Source organism: Cygnus olor, chromosome 1 (assembly GCF_009769625.2).
Source record: "Cygnus olor isolate bCygOlo1 chromosome 1, bCygOlo1.pri.v2, whole genome shotgun sequence".
NCBI lineage: Eukaryota > Metazoa > Chordata > Aves > Anseriformes > Anatidae > Cygnus > Cygnus olor.
In genome coordinates, this window is record NC_049169.1 from 87,353,149 (window position 1) to 87,374,787 (window position 21,639).

The 21,639-nt window shown below is 37.0% G+C and overlaps 1 protein-coding gene across 7 annotated transcripts in view; it reads right to left on the reverse strand.

Moving 5' to 3' along the window:
• EPHA6 (EPH receptor A6) overlaps nucleotides 1–21,639 on the reverse strand; it is a 542,377-nt gene that overhangs the window by 258,745 nt on the left and 261,993 nt on the right. For all 7 annotated transcript variants that reach the window (XM_040567877.1, XM_040567925.1, XM_040567868.1 and 4 more), the window contains 2 exons: nucleotides 10,781–10,936; nucleotides 2,536–2,871 (listed from right to left, as the gene is read on the reverse strand). In XM_040567877.1, coding sequence (XP_040423811.1) covers nucleotides 2,536–2,871; nucleotides 10,781–10,936 — 492 coding nt within the window. The remainder of the gene's footprint in view (nucleotides 1–2,535; nucleotides 2,872–10,780; nucleotides 10,937–21,639) is intronic.

Genomic DNA, 21,639 nt, shown 5'->3' on the forward strand with positions numbered 1-21,639 from the left:
TTATTATAGATCTGGATTTTTCAAATTAGCCACATCAAAAGGAAAATGTTGTTTTAAATGTGGATTTTTGGTAGTGTAATACCTGCTCACACTAAGACATTTTTGATTTGTTGTCACTTCATGCCTGTCATCTTGGATCTTTGGTTTATATGAACATGTGTATGATATTGCAAAATCAGGCAATAAGTAGTGTCCATTTCAGGATAACTATGATTAGAAGGAAATATTGCAACCATGAGTTTGCTTTTTAGTGGTACAGCTGAAAAATATTTGCAATATAAAGGCGATTATTTAGTATTTTTGGTAAATATGGCATGAAAAATACTGTAAGTTGTTTACTAATTGCTGGCTGCCAATAAAATTAAAAAAAAAAGAAGTCATAAATACTTTTCTCAGAGAACTTCAGTGTGATTTATAAACATTAATAAAATCTCTGCAATGGTCTGAAGCTTTAGTTCTACAGCTTTGTTTTCTCAGGTCAGATACCCTAAATTTCTCCATACTACCACTTCTTATTCATGACTAAAAGAAAATCACAAAAAATGTTTATTGTCTTCTCAATTTCCATCAACCAAAACCCCATTAATTTTCTTCCAAAGACTATTTCATATGACACTATCTTTCTCTCTTTTTCTTCTAAATATATAGTTACTATTTTTATGATTTTATGCAATGACACAGTTTCTAAGCGTACAAAAAATATTTTATCTTTATAACTACATTTTATAGATGCCTCTATTTCATTTATTATAATGCTTCCCCCTGCAAAGCTGTCTTTTTATATCCAAATAAACATACTGATATTCTGGAAATCTGGTCTTAAATTCTCTCAAGCCCTTCCAATAGAATTTTTAGCAATGTAAGAATTATTATAGTGCAAGCAGCCTACACTCTAGACTTTACTGTCAGTGTGTCACAAATTATCAAAACATTGGTCTTTTCCCTGTTTTGAGTAAACTGCGGTGAAAATCTATATCCTTAAACCAGTAACAGACATCAGCAAAAGATGTATTATTTTTTAAAAGCCCACCACTTAAATACGATTCTCAAGGTGTGTTCAGACAGCTGTTGGCCAGTTCAAAAATAAACCATCTCTCTGGTGACCTCCACTTGTGCATGCTTACTGACTTGCATTTTGCACCATGTAACAAAACATCTGAAAGTAAGTATACAAAGGGGTAAATTCTGGCACCATGTTTGTCCTCTGAAGAGAAAGGAATAGTGAGATACAGGTTCACAATGTGATGCATAGCCTGAGAGCTTAAGACAATTCTCATTGCAAAGAACATATCATTAAGTATCTTATATAATCATCTGTTCTGTTACTATCATCGCATTAAGGATAAGTGAGCAGTTTTCATGGTTTTCCCAAACCATTTTCAAGAATATTATTAGAATTACCATCATTGTCATTATCATCATCATCACAGCAAGCTGTTAATTTTGGCATGCCCAAAGGCGAATAAGTCATTACTTACTCATCAACAAAACTACTTGTCCCAGATACACAGGTAAGCAGATTTTTGCTAGGCTAATCAATGAAAAAACCCAGGGCCTTCCTACAAGGGGAACATAACAGGATCCTCCTGAACATTAGCACTTTTACTAAATACTTTTATACGACCAAAAGTTTGGTACTCAAAAGCCTAGTTTTGCCAGTTCAGCTCGTGTCCTACATTAAACACTTTGGCTACAGTTGCAATGTCACCGCACAGTAGGTGAAAAACATTTCTGGAACAAAAGTCAGCAAGGGATAATTTTGAAATAACCTTCTGATCTACAGTAGCACAAGCCAGAAGATAACACTGCTATATAGATTGCTTTGTTGGTAACCTATGAATCTTTTTGCTGGCATAGTAAGTATTTCTATAGATGGAAGAGGAAAAATGTGCAAAATAAACTACAGAGCTCTTTTCGTTACCCACGTTTCTCATAAAGGACAGCCCTGAACTGAAATGGTGTGTGGGGGGGAATGTCAGAAACGATAACATGAAGTGGACAATTAAAGGAACAAAAAATCCATTACGATATCTCACCTGAGGAAATGGCTCATACAGATGCTGAAATATCTTAGAGTAAATCATGCTGTATTAGTACTACAAAACATTAATACTAAAGGAAATGAATTCACTTTCATTTCACCTTTAAACTGTGAAATTGGTGGGTAACATGGTGCTTTAGTCTTTCAAAACTGAAATTGTAAGGGAAGACTTGGAAGAACATCTGACACAGACTCGAGTTGTGACAAACCACTGGTAGGCTCAGGCTGTGTAAAAGCATGCATTTCATTTAAACAGGAAGACACGTTAAGCAAAGATGTGGTTTTGTACCCTGTGTTACCGGGTCAAGGGCCAACTGACAAAAGCATTCGGTGACCTCATCAGCAGAAACTGAAAGTCCTCACACATAAAAATGCATAACAATCTGCAAAGCATCCTAACTCGCTGACCCGGACTTCCAAGAAGCAAAATGATACCCATAAAAAGTGCATGAATGACAGGGGCACAGTAACAGATGCGTGGTGGTGAGACTTACCATCTTGGTCCGTGGTAACTGTGATAGCTGTGAACTGCTTGGGGGAGAAACTCAGCTCCGAGACGCCATTCGTGGCCTCTATTTCAAAGGTGTAGTTGACATGTGACACAAAGTCCAGCACCGTCACGGAGGAGTTGATGAGACCTGTGTGCCTGGGGATGAAGCGGATGCCTCCCCCACATATCTCACACTGGCTGGCATCCGACCCACATTTCTTACAGATGACACTGTAAGTGAGGTCTTTTCTTCCTCCCGTATCACTTGGGGGGCTCCATTCCAACATGAGAGCTGTTTCGTTAATGTTAAAAATCACGTTCCTGGGAGCAGAAGGTGGCCCTGCAAAGGAGGGGAAAGCCTGTTAAGCGTCTGTTGTCTGCTTTGGAGTTAAAACCACACAAAAATATAATATTAATCTTAAGGCAATTATTTGCAAGACGTTGAAAAGATTATGTTTGAATAGTGAATTCAATTGAAAATTTAAAATTATCTAAATAATTTAAATCCTTGAAAATTAAACAGGAAGGATAAACATGTAAGATCATAGGAAGCTGAAAACTCTAAATGAATTAGAATTAATTCAGAAATAATTTAAGACAACATATAAATTACTTGGGAAGGTCCAAGCTAGACTTGATAACCTAAATTTGCACTAAATATTTTGACTTGTGGGGTGCTGGGGTAGAGCTGTAGAGCTTTAACCACAAAATTTATTTCCTTATTTTTTGCCTAGTAAGGTAGGTTTTTCTGATACTTATGATCCTTGACGTCTTATAAGAGTTAAATTGAGAAAATAAGTAAATAAATGACAGCTTTGGAATAACTACAGGAAGTAAAGTTGATTCTATTAATTCTTTAGTACCAGATATTTTTTTCTATCCTTCGCTGCTATTATCCTTGGGGATTTCTTTGCTGCTATTCTTTAACAGAACTAGGTAGCAACAGGCTAAGAGTATTAGGCACAAGAGACAGTTTACATGTTTTTCATTCCTGCCCGGCACCTAATCAGCATCAGTTTAACAGCGAGGACATCATACTTGCAAGCTAAAGATCTAAAGGGATGGTCGCAAAGCAGGAGAAAAAATAGAAGACCACTAGGGGGAAGGAATGCAAAGGTAGTAGCAGTAAGCAGAATATAGATAGGAAAGCTCCTAGCTAGCAAACAGGTGGTAAAGCTCTCTGTACAGTTAGAGGAACCACAATTGATCCATTTCCAGTGAATCCCACAATAGCCAAGGTACATCCAGCAAGTTTTAAGCTGTTACGCTGACTTTCTGTGTATGATCACATGTAAATCACCTGAGACTTTATATATTCAGACAGGAATTGGTGAAGGGATGAAGGTGGAAATTGTTAGAGGAACTCCAAATAATCTTAACTCTACTTAGCATATTCTTCCTTTTTAAAGCTAGCATATGTCAACTAAACACTTACACAATTTTCAAAACAAATTGTATATAAAACAAAAAAACACCCATAAAAATTAGGCAAGAAACACGGATCTGGCAACATGCAAGGCCTTATACTCCAGGTTTTGATCTATGCTAAGATGACTGTGGTAAACTTAACTGGTGATCTCTGTTTTCATGTTGAGCTGAATGAAAATTATATTCCCAGTTCTCATCGGAAAATCACAATGCACTAGGATGGTTTAGTCAACGGTTAGCACAGCTTTGAAAACTTTAAGCTTGCTTTATAGCTTATCATGATTTATACAACTTGCCGTCATGACTTAGCTATGAAGTTTTGACTGAGACAGTGGTTAAACTTTACATTATGAAGAAAAAAAATCACCAAAGCTCCTCCTGACATTTCATATATAAATCAGGATCTCAAACCCTAGCCAAAAAAAAAAAAAGTTTTACTGTTTTTTTCCTAATCATTTAATTCATTTATTTTATTTTATTTTTATTTTATTTTATTTTTATTTTATTTTTCCTTAATAGTTGCAATTACTACAGCACTGATAGAATTTTCAAACTTTAAGCTATATATTTTTATAGTATTATACATAGTATTATATATAGTAAGCTATATATACTTGGCTGAGCAGAAATGTTGTGTGATTTAAAAATAAAGCCTGAGTAGCTCTGAAATATGCACCTGCTGAAATAAATCTATTTATTCAAGTTCTTATTTCTTGAAGATGACCCAGAATACTAAAATGGACTATACCTAAACAGAAAACATTACTTCATCTTATGTTTTACTAAAAAACTCTAAAGGTCTATACAACTGTACCTACACAGATCTATAAGATATAAAACTCTAAAGATCTATACAACTGTACCTACAGCGAAAATTAATACTAACTTTTATGAAGGAAAGACACAATAATAGTTGCAGAAGAAAAGTCACTGCTCACCAAAGTTTATAATTTTAAGTGATGGTATTTGTTTACTTACATAGCATTAAATGTATCTATAAAAGCTGGAATGCTTGTAAAGGAAAAAAAACAGGTTTGTATGGCACAGGAGGGATCATGTGAACCAATAAATATTAAGGTTTTCTGTGAACTGTAGTTGAACACTTGAATTGTTTTTTTCTTTCTGATATTTTTTGTAACATTGAACAACTGAGGCTATGGTTTTATCAGAATGACTTTTGCCCTAAGGTAAATGATGAGTTAGCTACTAGATTTCAAGGACTTGATAATTAAAATACTTGGAAGTACTATATTTGCAGTTTTTTTTCAGTGGACAAGAAGGATTACAACATTTTGAATGTGTGAGTATTTATCTTTATATCTATTTGCACAGAATTTATGGTTAGCAGCCAAAAAGCTCCTGACAGTGAAGAGCAGTTATTGCTCAGAGTATCAAGGAGTCATTTAGCTGAATGGTATGTGGCTCATTTGTACTGAATGAAGATCAATATTTCTGGAACCTGGCAGATGAAAATTATTTTCGTAGTTTGCAGTTTTTATAGTCCCAAAGAATATTTTGAGTATATCCTTCCTGGCTTTTGAGTGTGACTTTGTGATAAGTCTAATATTGTAGCATTTGACATACTGTAATATGCAAGTATTTACAAATGCAACTTGTTAACAACTGCTATTTATATTGATGCATTATTTTCCAATGCTGTGGAAAGCAGAGACAAGGTACAGCCTTGAAGATGCTGAGTTGGTAAAAAAAAGCCTCTATAACCTTAGTGTCTCAGATTCACAAATCTCTTAACTTCCCATAAAATTACTGTGACACTGGTGGTTGTAGCTACTCTGGAAAACAGTTCTTCGATTGAAATAAGCTAAAACCAGCACAGATTACTTCAGCTTCAGTTCTTAGTATTTATGTGCAGAAGAGAGGAATAATTGTGCTTCATCTAAAAACATTCTGTGAGAATTAAATAATGACTGGTCTTAACAAATTCCCACTGTTAAAACCAATAAGGAGTTTTAGGAATACGGAATATGATCCTAAATCACACTTACATATGTGCATAACTTTAAGCGGATCAGTTATCCCCTTAAAATAATTGGTAATATTCATGCACTTAAAATTAAGCGTGTGTGTAATCACTCATAGGTAGGACTGCAGCCAATGTTTTAAAACTGGTCTAATCTAATCTTACATAAACTACAGATATTATGACAATGGGTCATCACAGCTTAGTTTTTATATGTTACTTCAATAAGTTTGGCATGCTGAAACATAGGAATTAATGTGTATCCGGGCACTATGAGAGCTTTTTCTTTTGCCTGGATTTGTCTATTTTAATGTGTTTGTTTTTCTGTAGATGGTATCAGTGGAAGAACTAATGTGGTAGATAAAATAACCTTTTTTATCCATATACTGTAAAGTGAAGGCTCTTATATTTATGATGTGGGCTTTAATTCTCATTTCTAAGAGAAAACATGAATTACTGTACATTCACATTTCAATGAATAAGGAAAAGATTATCAGTTATGTTAGGGGTGTCTGAAAGTGTATGACTGTCCGCCTGCAAGTACTGAAAAAACCCTTAGACACCCTTCATACTCAAGGCCCCTCATGCCAATTTGCATGACGATTAAATAGCTTTTTAATTGCTGTTAAATTATGCCAGTTAAACTGTGATTTCATGCAAATATTAAGCTGTAATGACATGCAGTGAATCATTTACTAAGATTTAGAACTTGGAACAAAGAGAGACAATTAATTCTAATCCTCAGATTCAGCTAAATTATGTGTCACTGGGCTTTTATGGATGTGGCCTGATTGCTTTGTTATCATTTATAAATTACACAAAGATTATTTGACACATCAAAAAAACTTGGCAGCAATAACCCTTCTGCAGACATATGTGTGCAAGGCTCTCAGGGATTTCCTCATATTGTTTTTAAGGAAACCAAGTATATTGGTGAAAATGATGGATCTTTTTCTCACAGCAAAATTCATGACTTTGGATTTTATGCAGAAGAGTAAAACAGTTCAGATGGATGAGCATTACAAAAAATGAAGCTCTTCTGCTTTTTAGATAAAACCCAGCCTGAGTGTGAGCAATGCCTTTTGCTTCATTTATGAATTATAATGAAACAAGTATTTCTACACCCTCTGTGGAGTAGACTGGCACTGATCTCTTATGGAAAATCAAGCTCACTCTAAGAGCATCAGAGCTGAGTTTATGCCTCATGCTGTGCTTCGCACCTCGCCTAGCTGCTTTGTGTATGCTCTCCCTCTACTAAGGTGAAGTGCATTTTGCCCTTTGTGGAAGGAAGGAGGAGCAATCCAAATGCTGCAGAAGTCCGCTGAGGACAATGCAGTATTTTACACTACAGGGCAACGACTGTCTGGAAAATCCTTTTTTTCTTTTTCATTTTTTTTTAAGTGAGAACTGTCTGCTACTGGACTCTCATAATTGTGTATTACTTGACTACTGAATTCACAGCAGAAGTGGCAGAAATTAATCATCATCTCATGAGAATACTCAGAATCACCATCTACCTGTGTCCCTTGAGTTCATAATTGCATTTTTATATACATACATATACATGCAGCATAGATTAGTGCCACTTAGTGTGGAATGCTGTATTACATTTTTGCCTTTTCAGAATCATTTATTCTTTTCTCAATGAGGCAGGCAGGAAGAATTTCCTCATGACAGGAACTGGTGACTGCAAACCAATACTCCAAGTCTGAGCATAATGATGAATTACAAACAAATATATATATATATATACATATACATATACACACACAAATAGCAAAAGCAGCAGTACAGTCAAAGGCTTCAAGCATGTTGCATGATTTTGCTGCTGAAACATAGTGGTGGCTCTTAAAAAGTTTCAGTATGGAGGATACAGTTTGTGCCAAAGGTTTCTGAACAGAACATAAGTTCGTTGGCTCAAAATTGTTTAAGCACAATGTGAGAATAGATGCATTCAGACTCAGACTCAACAAAAGCCTGCCTGCCTTTGACCTTGAAAGATAGATCAATTTATTCAGTTACATTATAGTGGGAAATGTTAGTTTATGTACAGAGTAATCAGACAGGGAAGAAGATATGCTGTTATTTGTTGCTCACTGTGTGTGCAGAGAGATCACTGATAGAGTAGTCACATATGGCAAAGAAATACAATAAGGAGAAAGAGCAGCAGCAAGAGATTGATAACAAGTGCCAATGAAATGGAAAAAGGCTATGAGAAAGTAATTAACAATATATCCTAATGTAATTTTCTTTCCTCTCATTAAAATTAGAATTCTATTATGCTTACTATGAAGTGCATACTCTTCTTTTATAGAATACAGTTTCATGAAGTAAAAATGGGAACTGTACAATCTTGGGAAAATATACAGTATGCACTTTCACAGAATTAATGAAATTAGATTCAAAGCTCAGCTTGAAAAAATGGACGCCTGAAGCTAAACTCTTCAATTCATAGTCTCTTGGATCAAGGTCCTTATTCTCCATATTGCTGTTCATGCAAGTTTTCCAGTACCAAGGAAAAATTCAGGCGTGAGAAATACTGTCTAACCCTATACAGGAATGAAGGGAGAGAGAATAAAATATCTACCTATTTTAGGCATATTGCTTTTCAGGACGTGAGGAAGCAAATAAAATAGGTTTGAATGTAGTTCGTTTAAAATATTTGAATATGAAGAGGTTTGTAAAGAGAATCCATTAGTAATTGGGTTTGATTCAAGAACAACTCTTCCTTGAAAAGTTACAAGAAAAATTTCTAATCTCTTATCTTGTCTCATATGTCAGGACAAAAATTTGCAAATTGACATCAAAAATACAGACCTGCCCCAAAAGTGATTATGTAGAAAAGGCATATTCCTACTGTGCAGCCTTTTCTCTTTATGTAGTCAAATTGGCTCACTTTTTTTTCTAACTTTTCAGCTCCTCATATTACGGTAAAGCATGACAGTTTGGAAGAAACATGCTAAATTCTACCCTGTCTCATACATTACCAATATCTTTGTTTATTAAATTTAAATTAGCCACATCTGCACAGACCCACCAAAGGCAGCGAAGTTGTATTTATGACAGAAACATAATTTTAATAACCGAGAGCATAATTTGAAAGCAGAGGGGCTAAAGATATCAGTTAGGGAATAATTTAGCCTGCAGACTCTTCATTACTGATGATGTGCAAGAAGATAAGAACACAGTCTGCTTGTCAGAATCTTAGTGTCATTTCCAGAGCTGACAATTAGTAAAATAATCATCATTGTAGGTATAAGATGAATACATCTGCTATTACAGTCAGTGAAATACTGATACCTTGCGATCTAGGTTGAATAAGAGGCAATCTGTGGTGGCACTGAACCAAGAACAAAGCAGAAACCAGAATGTGGTTCACCGTCTCCCTTATTTGTTATTTCTCCAAAACTGAGGTGAGATGGGGCACTGGTACTGCTGTAGTGGTTGATTTCTTCCCTGCCCCAACTTAATTGGTTGCTTTGGCTGATATCCTCAGCAGGAATAGAGTGGCCTGGCAGCAAATCTCTCCTGACAGCTTTCAGCCAAAGCAGCTTTCAGCATCCCAGTTTTGTTGGGGAAGAGGGAGAAGGACCAGGGCGCTGTAGGTACCTGCTCCCTGGTGCCACAAGGCTCTCATGCTCCTCCTTACTCTATCAATACTACTGGGTAGCTGGGCTTAAAATTGTGCCCCGAAAGATAACTAGGGAAACATAATGCCATGTGTGAGTAATTTTTCAGAAAACTGTCTTTTGGAAATGAAAAATCAATGGCATAAGTAATGTGGTACCACATCTGCATAATGTATGAGTGAAACCATCTTAATAAGCATGAAACTGTCAAGAGTGCCTGCGATGTGCGTTAGCTCTGTGGGTAAGTTTTCATAGCCTATGCTCAGGGCACTCATTTGAGTGGAATTGTTTGTAATCAACATTTTCCTTTGGGAAGTCTGGAACAACATTCTGTTCCCCTCACATATTCTGTGAAAAATGACAGACCTACACGCCTCGCTCCAGAGCGAGCTGACAGCAGATTGTGTTAGTTGGTTTGAGGTGCTTCTTGAACCCATGTCCCTCAAGCAGCTGGAGGCTGGGAGGTACCCTTCACCTCTGAATGCCCTATGGCTAGATTAGACAACTTTCTGATAAGTGCCTTGGATCTGATCAATGTCGCTTTTGGTGAAGATCACTCCCATTCAGTGGATGTGCAATGGCTTGGTCTACGTAATGACCTCAGGATTACAGAATACCTATAACTTTGTCAGTCAGCCTCAAATTACCTGGCATATTCCCAATTTACCCAGTATAGTGCCATATGGAGAGACTAGCATGAGCACAGAAGTACTTCAATTCTGCTGGTGTCAGCTCAGCTACTTTTACATGATTAGTCATACCAAAAATTGACTATGCACTGCTAACTACTGCAATAGTACTTTGTTTCTAATTTTTATCTGAGGAGACAAGAGAGTATGTCGTATCTGTTTTTTTCTTCATATGCAGCCTCATTTTTTTGGAAGTTTTTGTACAGGAATATTTTCATGTCCTTAAAATACGTATTGATAGTTAGAAATCAGCATTGCTATCTGTATGACAATGATTACAAACCTTATATTACCTCTCAGAACTACAAGTTAATAAGTCATTAATGTAAGAAACACGGCAGTATTTTTAGGGATGTAACTAAACAGAAATCTGTTGTTTGAAATTTGATCAAAAAAATCTCTTTGGGTAATTTTAAGCAGGATTATTCAGAAAATGTATAATTTCATGTCATTTTTAAATTAAAAAAAAAAAAAGAATAAATGAGGTACAGAACTACAGACATGGGTACTGATCTGACTTACGGGTACATGCCATAGTTGGTGGGTCTTTCTCAGCTCTGAAGTAACCTTTCTCACACTGACAGACAGAAGTTGCTTCAACATAGGTCAAACTATGTGGAGGGCACTTGGAACACTTTACATTTCCAGCAAATGCTTTATAGAATCCAGGCCTGCAAGCTGCAAAACAAGAAAATAATATTTTATTAATAGCAGCAAATTTTGGTCGTAAGTAAAATCTGTTCCATGCAGTTATAATGCACTGTCTTTTCTTTCCAACCTATATATATAAGTTATTGTGATCACATATTGCTTCACAGTTTTTATTTTGGTATATGGATTTAAAAAATATATATATGTTCTTGATATCTGATGGGAAAACATTAGAAGAGACGGCTTCCTAATAGACAGCCCTCACTGCTGCTTGAAACTGTTATCTAGGAAACTTCACTAGTATCAGTAAACACAAGCTCACTGTCTATGTTTTATGCAGGTTCCATATATTAATAAGACAAAAGAGTGGGATAACTTCTTATCTACCAATGCTATTTATATAAGGAAGCTTCCTTATTTAAGTAGTAGAGACTTGCAAGGCTCAATGTGCTTCTCCTCACAATGCCTTGATGAGACAGGAATGACATCCCTGTATTTGCAGATGGGCCTGACCTGCCCAGAGTCTCCTGAGAAGCCTCTGACAGCAGGGTCAATTAGTTTGGTCCTTTGCACCGTGCTGGAAGGAGGGCTGGGAGGCGCTGCTCTAATAACCTTTGGAGATGTAGGACAGAGGTGCCAATATCCTCTAGCACAAACTACAGAAAGCCTGAGGCTACTCTTAATTGTGTCAAGAAACAACCCGGATAGCAGCTGCCGTAGGGACGGGAGATGCTGCAGCAGTCAGAGCCCACTGCCCACCCAGTTGGAGCAGGAATCCCAGCAGTTCTTCATCACAGCAGAACCTTAAATGCCTTTCTGCTGGCCTTTAAAGCAGAAACAATTAATTAAAATAAATGTTATCGTAAATATGCTTGGTTTGCATTCTGAAATATTATTTTAAAACTGTGCTCAGCCTTCACCACACAAGTTTAGACAGAGATTTCTTTCTTTCTCCTGCCAGCTACCACATTCACACATGCCAGTACGTATTACAGCTACTGTCTTCTGGATTTCCAATCAGCAAACAGAACTGAAACAAATGAAAGAGCAACTCGAACATGTGTGGAGTGCATAGGCAGATATTCTTTCTGACTCCTTCACCAGTACAATGGAAGCCATTGCTATAAATATTTCAAAGATCCATGTGGCTTTTTCTCATTTTGACATATTCAAAACTATATTCTTTATATTGCTACAGGAACTAGGCAGTATTTCCTTCCCTTGCAGTAAGACAAAATAACAATATTAGAATATAGCGTTCAATAAATAAGTACCAAGATTTATGAATTTTATGGATTCACTGTCGGTTCAAATTGAGTTATTAAAGGCATTAACTTATAGATAACATATACACAGATCAGTTTTGCTTCCGATTCCAAAGCACCCACTTGATACAAAAGCGGTTTCGTTAGTGTCTGAGGGAAAAGGGAGTGTGTGGGACTAAAAAAGCTAGCAGTTGATTATCCATCAGAATCCAGGAGCCATTTTTTCAAATGTAATTTTAAGAGCTTAATTTTGACCCAACAATTTCAGCAGTTCTCCCAGTGTGTTCTTCTGACTTTGCTGAATAGGTATTAGGAAGGAATCCTGCCCTGCTGTCACCGAAGAAAAAATGTAAGTATTTCTGGTGCTAGAGATAAGAGAGGTGGGAACAGCAGGGGATTTCCCTTTAAAAGGCTACTGGTCTGATACCACCGTGATTACAGTCAGTGGCAATTTTCTACTGATTGGAATGACAGCGGGTTTGGTACAAGGAAGACAGCAGCATTGTAGATACAGGCGGTAGACGCTGACTCCTCTCAGCTTTGCTGGGAGGAAGGAGGAGAGGAGGTAAGGTGAAATGTTGGAAGGGTGTTACATATGCCTGCTCCTTTTTTTCTCATGCCCAAATCCTGCCATGCCTTAGCTGAAGATGAATATTAAATTCTTGCTTTTAATAGCTACCTTTCATACATACAGCACCACAACAAAGAAGTTTGTGATTAAAGAGGTGGCAATTCCAGGCTACCTTTTCACTCACAGCAAAATGAGTGCTCTTTAAAATCCTTATTACTTCCAATTTTTTTTCTGTCAGTTCTCAAATCACTCCTTCCCTTCTGTCCCCCAAATGACAAACCAGTTTAGATCAAAAGAAACACAGCAGTCCTTTTCAAGAAAAATATTTTGTTTAAACTTCAAGCTGTTCATTATTCTAAAATAAAACTCAAGGAGAACATGACTTATTTCCAATTAAAAAAAAAAGTAAATGTTTTATTCTGAAATGGTATTCTGGAGTATATTTAAAGCATTTATGGTTTCATTATGGTTGGATTTTTCATTCGTATTTATTTATTTTTGTCTTATATATATACTCATGAAAATGCTGGGGAAAAATGGGTAAAAATGTGGATATTCTACTTTTTCTGAAGCCAACACAAATGCATGCACCATTATGTCAGATACACACCATACATTCTAAAGCCAAAGATACCAGGACAGCTTTGGTATGCTTAAGTTTACAAAACTATTGACAATCCTACCCCATCCAAATGTAGAGCAAGACAATTACAATTACTGGATACTTTTAAATAAAATCCAGCCCTTCATAAACATACTAACACATGCTGAGAGCGCCCAAATGATCCCAAGTTTTGGATAACTCAGCTCCTGGGATAACTTGATGCTGACTGCCAACATTCAAGGTGAAACTGTTACTCTGTAAAGATCACTGAATATGCAGCACAGGACTGAAATACAGCACTACAGCTGCCATACATATCAAAGCTTATACTCTACTAACCAATATTATGCTTCACTGTCTGAATTGAAGCAATTTACCATTGTCCTTTGAAAACCAGCAAACACTAAATTTCCTACCCAGGTTTTTAAAAGCTAATTTAGCAAATGTCCCAACCGCTATAATTTCAGAGACATGTATGCATCTTTAGAGACTGGAGTGGTGCTGCTTTAAGGTAGTCCAAAACAAGGGCAGAATAATTTGTGAACAAGCTTATTTCAGAGAAAAACAACCAATAACATGCAAATTTGCCACAATATCTGATCAGGTAATAAGCATGCAAGGTCAACACAGGCTGTTAATTTGCAACCTCAATTTCTAAGGAATTCTTCCTGAACATGAAACATGTCTAATAGCATGTTTTAAGGGGTATGATTTCTTCTAACTTGTTACGAGTTAGACTTTGGCAGGGTATGTTCTGTCATGTCTGTTTATGCCCTGATAGGTGCCACCAAACCAGCACAAACCTAGTACAGCTTTACACTGCTCATGGTCTATACAGAACTATGTCTGCTTGCTGTGAAGAAAAGAAGAATCTCCTTATTACTTCTTTGGCATATCCTAACAGAACTGAGGATGGTTTGGCCTCCACTGTGGAGCTTCAGGCTGTATAAGACCACTGCCAACTGTAGCTCAAAGCAATTCCAATCAAAACTTTTAGGAAAATTGCTCAAAGGAGCCAATGGTATATGCACTCCACCGTAATTTCCAATTTGTGTAATGTTTTTTAGAACTGGGGCTTGTAAATGTTCTACTATGAGATCACAGATTGCGTTACTGCATGCAAGTCACTGCGACTGCAGCTTGTAGTATCAAACCATACACAACTGCTAGATGTATTCCACTTAAAGAGTCCCAAAACCACATGAGAGCTAAAATAAGAAATAGGATATGACTCTGTAAAGAGCATAATCAACAGAATTACCTGCATGCTTAATGTTAACCGAGTTCCTTAATGAAGCAGGATCTTAGCTTTTGCCCAGCTTCCTATCATTTTTGTTGCTTACTGATCTGTGGCAGTTCCAGCTCCACAGAACTCAGTGCACAAACTGCCTGATGGGCAAATCAGAAACTCAGGCACTTAATTATGAATAGGTTGTTGCTTTGTATTTGGAGAAGGAAAAAGGTCATCTTTCCCACTCAAAATCACATGTAAAATACATTACAAGTAAGTTAAAAGTTTGTTCCAGATGCTTATGTATGCAGAAAGTTTCATTTTGTATGGATTGATAAATTAGTACTTTCGAAGTGTTTCCCATTATAACATTTCCTTTATTCTGCTAGCAGTTATTGTATCTATCATTTGCACAAATTAGTTGTGCATGGATGACTATTCAAAAAAAAAAAAAAAAAGTTTGTATTTATGTTTGTTACCACACAGCATTTTTTTCTAACCTTTTAATCTCTGGGAGGCATCTTATTTTCCCTGACTTTATCCAACAGAAGTGACTTTGTGAGCTACTAATTACATGAACTGTATAAGATTTGACTTTTGTAAAGCCTGGGGGACGATAATAAAATATTGCCTTAATGGCTAAGTAATTAGCAGGGTGTCTGAATGAACAATTCAAAGACAGTAAAGTTTTCTCCAATGAAATACCAGCGATCATGCAGAGAAGCACTGATAATTTAATTGGCTTCACAAATGATAACGTCTATAAAAGCGCTTTACTGTAGCTTTATCATGATTTGACTACAGTGTTTTTAAACTGTAGAAACTTTTTAATTAATATAATTTTCCTTATTTAATGTTTAATATATGACATTTAGCTTTGTTTGTATTACACAAAGATGCATATGAAAAGAGATCTTAATACTTTGCAAAGCTCTGGTGAACTCTTAAAGATACTGATTCATGACTTGCTAGTTTCCAGCTTGGGCAGAGAGTAGGGAGAAGGCATTTACCAAGTAGCTGCAGAAGAGTTTTAGCACTGTTGATGCTATGTGCAGAGGTACTGGAAGAGACTGTAAAAGCTTTTGAGGTGCATTGTGCACCAGAGCCCAAAGTTAACACTTACTGCTTAAAATGAGATACTAATCTCCACCGTTCGCAGCAGCACAGTGTTTGTGTATGTTTCCCACAAGGACTTGGGTGCATGCGATGCATGGCTTGTGGCCATTACCACATCAAGGAGCCCCCACTGCCTCTCTCCACCAAGACTTCGGCTGCAGGGCCTTGGGGCCAGCTCAGAGCCAGTGCAGCTGAGGGTGGCCACATCCCACTGGGGCCATGCTTAGAGGTTTCCCCACAGCTCAATCCTGAGGATACAGACAGGGCCGACTCCTATCCCTGGGAGCTGCTTTCGGCTGTGGCTCCCGTACTTGGTCCCTAACGTGAGCCACAGCCCCGCTGCATCGCAGCCTTGCCTGGCCAGGGGCCCTGCCGAGCCAGGAGCACCTGCAGGCCCACATCTCAGCCTGGCTGCGGGCTGCCCTCATGTTGGGGCTGCCCTGGCTGCCCCCACCCTGCCCTGCACCCTGCTGAGATGGGCCCTGGCTGTGCCCAGGGAGCCCAGGCCGCTACAGGCCCCATGACAGCCCAAAGACCTAAACCTAGATGCATTTTACAGAAAGTGCAAAGAAAGCTATACTACACCGAGGTCCCTCTGGGAAATCCGGTAAATCGCCAAAGCTGGGGAGGACAGCTAAAGGCTGCCTGTAGGCTGACAGGCCTTGCTCTAGTGGCATTGCTCAGGCAGTGAGGAGTGAGGGCTTCACCTCTGGCTAGCTGAGACATTATTTCTAAGACTCTTTTGAATTGCCCTGTCTAATAAATAAGGTCATGGGTCAACTACCAGTCTTTAGTGATCGAGACAGTCATGATTGTTAAGTACTTCCCTTACCTGGGTGGTACTCTGCATGATAACAAATGCAGACGTGTAGTCACCGTAGTGCTCACAAACCTTGCTGCTTTAAAAACAGGGGCATTTTCACTGCTGTGCGTAAGCTTGTCACAATGAGGACATACATTGATTTCCCAGTTTTACAAGGTCTGAACTGACTGCTACCGAGTAAGCTGAAGTAAAGGGAGTGCAAAGAAAACTTAGAGCAACTTTTAGGTGTATCTGACACTTGTTGGTCTGTGTGTGGGAAAACATTCCTCATGAAAATGGGATTTTTATAGTTGGCTGAGAATCCATCAATCAAATTAAAATGGAGAAGGCTCTGCTGTCATTTACAATGTATGGAAACCATCAGGAGCTGTGGAAGAGATGGTTTAATCTTTCTGAAACACATAATTTGCTATGCTTTTACACACCTCATACATTTTCTTAAATTGCTTGCTGAAACCCATTATTGTACTATGAGACTGACATCTTCCATATTTGTTATATTCTGTCAATATATAAATATTACGATTTTAAAGTCCTTTTATCCTACTGATACCTGATCACTTTATAGAAAGAGCAATCTAGGAAAGCCTGTTTGACTCTACTATTGTGCAGAAACTAGGATCTAGTTTATTTTAAGCAATTATTTATTATTTCTTTAAAAAAATATTTTAACCAATTTATATTCTAGTAAAAGTACGTAGAAACGAACAAAGAAATGTATAGAAAAGAACAAGAAAAAAGAATATAATGAAAGATGCACAATGTATTTTACCTACAAAAGGCAGAATATGATCACAAAGATAAGGATATTACAAAATAAGGATATAATGACAGTCTTTGAATGTGAGTACTATCTGATTTAGTAATCGCATGTCTTTTCTTTCTTCACAAGATCCTCGTTTTATTCAGGTCACAAATGGACTGAGAAAAAAGAAGAGAGATGTGTTGGGTCATGTTCAAACTGATAGTGAGACTATGCAGGAGGAGTTGCTAGAAACATGAGGCATGGTGACTCATTGGAGAGAGACCAGCCATGATAGATTATAAAATACAGAACATGCTGGTTAGTCGAAGCTACAAGAATAAAAGACATCATATATCAAAAAAGCAATTATCTAGCTTGGTTCCCCCCTTCCTACAGATGGTAAGGAGAGATCCATACCCAACTTAGTGACAAAATAACCCAACCATTTTAGGAGAATGGAATGATTTTCCTTTTTATTTGAGGTGAATTTGACGGGATTATATTTGTGTGTGCTGGGTTACGCAATTAAATGCATCTGTGTTTGTATACTAAAATCGATCTCTTCTCTTGCCAATATCTTCTGCTGTCTAATATTTCTATTTTTTTGGGGTGGAGAAGAGAGGACAGCATTACTCACATCTTTGACTTTGGAAAGCAAAAAGGAAGAGGAAAGAAAAAGAGTCAGGTACAAGGCTGCTTTCTCTAATTAAACTATATATAGATAGGTAAATTAAATTAGTTAATCTTTGAGATAAATCTTTTTTTCAGTGACTTATTTTCTGTCATTCTTGTATTTCAATATTCTACCGAGACTGTTTATTAAAATGATTCCAAGAAATGACAAAAGAGATAATCGGTATATATAAAACTATTTTCAGTTCATGTCAATACAGTTTTTCTCTGTATAAAACATCAGTTGCAATACAACAACTGGAACAGTGATTTGGGTCACATACCATATTTTTAAAGGATCTGAATTTTATCCATGAGCTCATGCCGGCAAGGAGAACAGTCAATGATATTAATTTTATCACTGCCTGTCATACTAGATACAATTCAATGGCTCATCAAAGAGCTGGGATCTGCACTACACAGCACAGGTGAATACTATTCTGCACTTCTTAAGGTCCTTTGTCAGCTACTTCTCAAAGAGTTTTAAGTTAGCAACGAAAGGCTTCTGATAACAACAAAGATAAACACCTTGTTTGCCACTGAGGTGACTCAAATAGCTTTTGCAGTGTGAAAACAAACTATATTATTAAACTTTGCACATACAGAGTAACAATTACTCAGTGACATAAGCTGCTTTCCTGTTGCTGCTGGAGGTTATCAAAACCTGTTCTTTGTCGCTGCCTTGTAATGGAAGGATTTTCAAAGATCTGGGAGGAAGACTGGCTGTTAACATTCTGGCTTGCCCTAAACTTACAGTCAAGGGGGAGTCGGTGGTTCAGAAAAAGTGACAGTGTAGGAAAAACACAGCTGACTGGTGCTTTTTTCTTTGTTAACTACATGCAGAATGATAATGTCACAGGCTGCCTACCTATTCTATTTATTACCTTATTTATGTGTTTTCCTGTAGGTGTATGTAATGTAGGCGCATTAATTTTGGTTTTATCTCCATACATGGCCTTCAAAGGCCTTCGTAACACACTGTTAAGTAATATTTCTTCCCTTTTTTTGTACATAACTTTATTCACATTGTGTGTGTATGTTATAGGACACACTCACACCACAGTTTTATCTAATTTAATGAATCATCTACCTGTCAGGCTATTATTTTTTTCTACCTCAAAAAAAAAAAAAAAAAAAAAAAAAGGAGAGTAGCATATGTATTAAAGTAAGGTCTAAGAGCCTTCCACCACAGCATAACTTAATCTACCACGTTTGCCACCATCATTCCCTCTCTTTCCCTCTCTGAGAAAAGTGTATAGTTTGTTTTGAATGTTTATGTATATGTACACACACATTACCTACATACACATGCCTTTATACAGAGAAACATATATATGTATATGTAGTATATTAGAGGAGACAAAATCAAAGAGGTGATGGGATATGAGACGATCCATAAGACTTCTTGCATTAAATCACAGGAAATCTTGTCTACTTTTTGGAAACCAGACACTGTGAGATCAGTTTAAGATCCATGCAAACTTCGTCATATGCAACTTATCAAAGTTTTAATGGGCAAAGTAAAACATTCATTTCTACTGTACATCAGTAGGTGTGGGGTATGCTAAGCAACATATTAATTATAATGAAGTTTATATGTAAAATTGCTCTTCAAAGTCTAATAGAAATGTTTTCTAATTTTACATTATTTTCCATCCTCAAAAGACTGAAATAAATCTAAACTGAATAATAGCAACAATTGGCTACAATGAGAAAAAATAGAGGTGATCCCAAGATTCAACAGATGAAACAGTGAAATTAAGATCTTGCTAATTTTATAACGTAATACCACATTTGGTGGATATGCTTACTTTTTAGACTATTCTGTAGGTTCATATCCATGAAGATCACTGGGCTAGCATGGTACAATTCTCAAAATCCAATGTAACTATTAAATGTCACATGGTTCTCTGTGGAAAAGAGAGGACAGGTAGCTATGTAGGTAGTTATGACCACATATGACTTACTTTAAGGTCCTTACTTACTAAATATCTATTTGGTCTTTGTTTTGTAGTAGTGCCCTACTGAATTTAAAAAACGAACTAACAAAACCTTAAGAATATTTACAATACAACACTGCAGGAGAAAGATTAGCGTCCAAGAATTTGTAATTCATCAAAGAATCAATAAAACCCATACACAAACAGAAAACTAAATTATGTGTAATACATTTGCTAAATAATGGATTAAACTATTCAGTTGTTTGGATAAATTTGAGGGACACTTTTATTTAAGTACTAATGCTATGTTCCTTAATGTACTGTAGATTGTTATCTTCTTTAAAAAATCTTGAATAAGGATTCATTTTTGTATTTTTAAAGAAATAAAAATGAGCATTCTAAACAGATTTGTAGAGATGCAAATTTATGAACATGATTCTGGAAGCACAGGTACTAATCAAAGACAGAGATAGAAAATTATTTCAATACTGATAGAACTTTCTTTTTCACTTTCTACAACAGGTAGATGGCAGGTAGTAATGTTTCAGCATGAATGAATAAAGTGGCAAAATTATAAGCAGCTGAATAGAGGCTCATTTGATTGGAAATATCAAGGATTGAAACAACAAGTCGAGACCATATCTGTAAAATAAATGTTATTCATAATACAGGCTACACTGTTTAAATAGTGTCTGCAACCTTTTAAAATTAGCCTTTGAACGCATTTTATAGACTGCATTGATGAATCAATACAGTTAACTTTTTAGGCAAAGTTATAATATTGCAACTTTTGTTATGTTTAGCTCAGCTACACCTCCCTAAAGGGGTTCCCAGATGACTGTACACTTTCATTTTGTGTTAGATCCTTTTATGTATGCCTGTATAAACACCAATGGTGAAAAACAAACTCAGGCTAAAATCAAAACAAAACAGCTTTCATGCCACTTAGATGTGCCTGGAAGAAATCAGCAATTATCCCCTGCCCAGTGAAGATGCGTCAGTGATTTGAGAGAAACATTTGTTTCGGGCATCCAAGTCAATAAAAGGGCTGCCGAGGTTAAAACAAAACAAAATGAAACAAACAACCAAAAAAAAAAAGAAGCTATGAGAATTGGAAGACTCCAGACTTTAACCACATAGAGACTGCACTACCACGTTACTGCAGCACTGTGTTACTGGCATTACCACAGGGAATCCCCATTAATAAAAACACGACCTTTGAAAACTGGCTCAAGATTCCCAAGCAGGAGCACCAAAGCTGGTCCCGTACTTTTTGGGGAAATGATCTCTGATTCCTCCATGTGAAGGCAATGACAACCTATGAGCCTAAACGTACTTTAAGTGTACTCTGCATGGCCCTAAAGACCTCTTGCTCGTTGGTAAAGGCAGAATCTAGTCCCTAGTTTCCGTGGCTGTTGCCCATCTGTGTAAGTAGTTTCTGAGACGGACACTGATGCTGGAATGTTCTCAGCTGGCAGGCTGTCTTGAAGTTGTCTCAGCAACGTGCAAAGCAGTAGAAGAAGACGACTGGGGTAGCTGTATGAGTGATGGGAGAAATGAGACCAAAACAACAGCCTGCACCTCCCTGAGCAGGTGAGCAACTGTTCTTGGCTGCCATGTGCTGCTGGCTGTTGTGGGGATCCCTGAAATCAGGTAAATTTTTTGAGGTGGGAAATATGCATACTCAAATGCACTGCTCTGTGCTCAAATTAGCCTTTTGTTCCGCTGATTATTTACGGATTGATCCTACAGAAAATCTACAA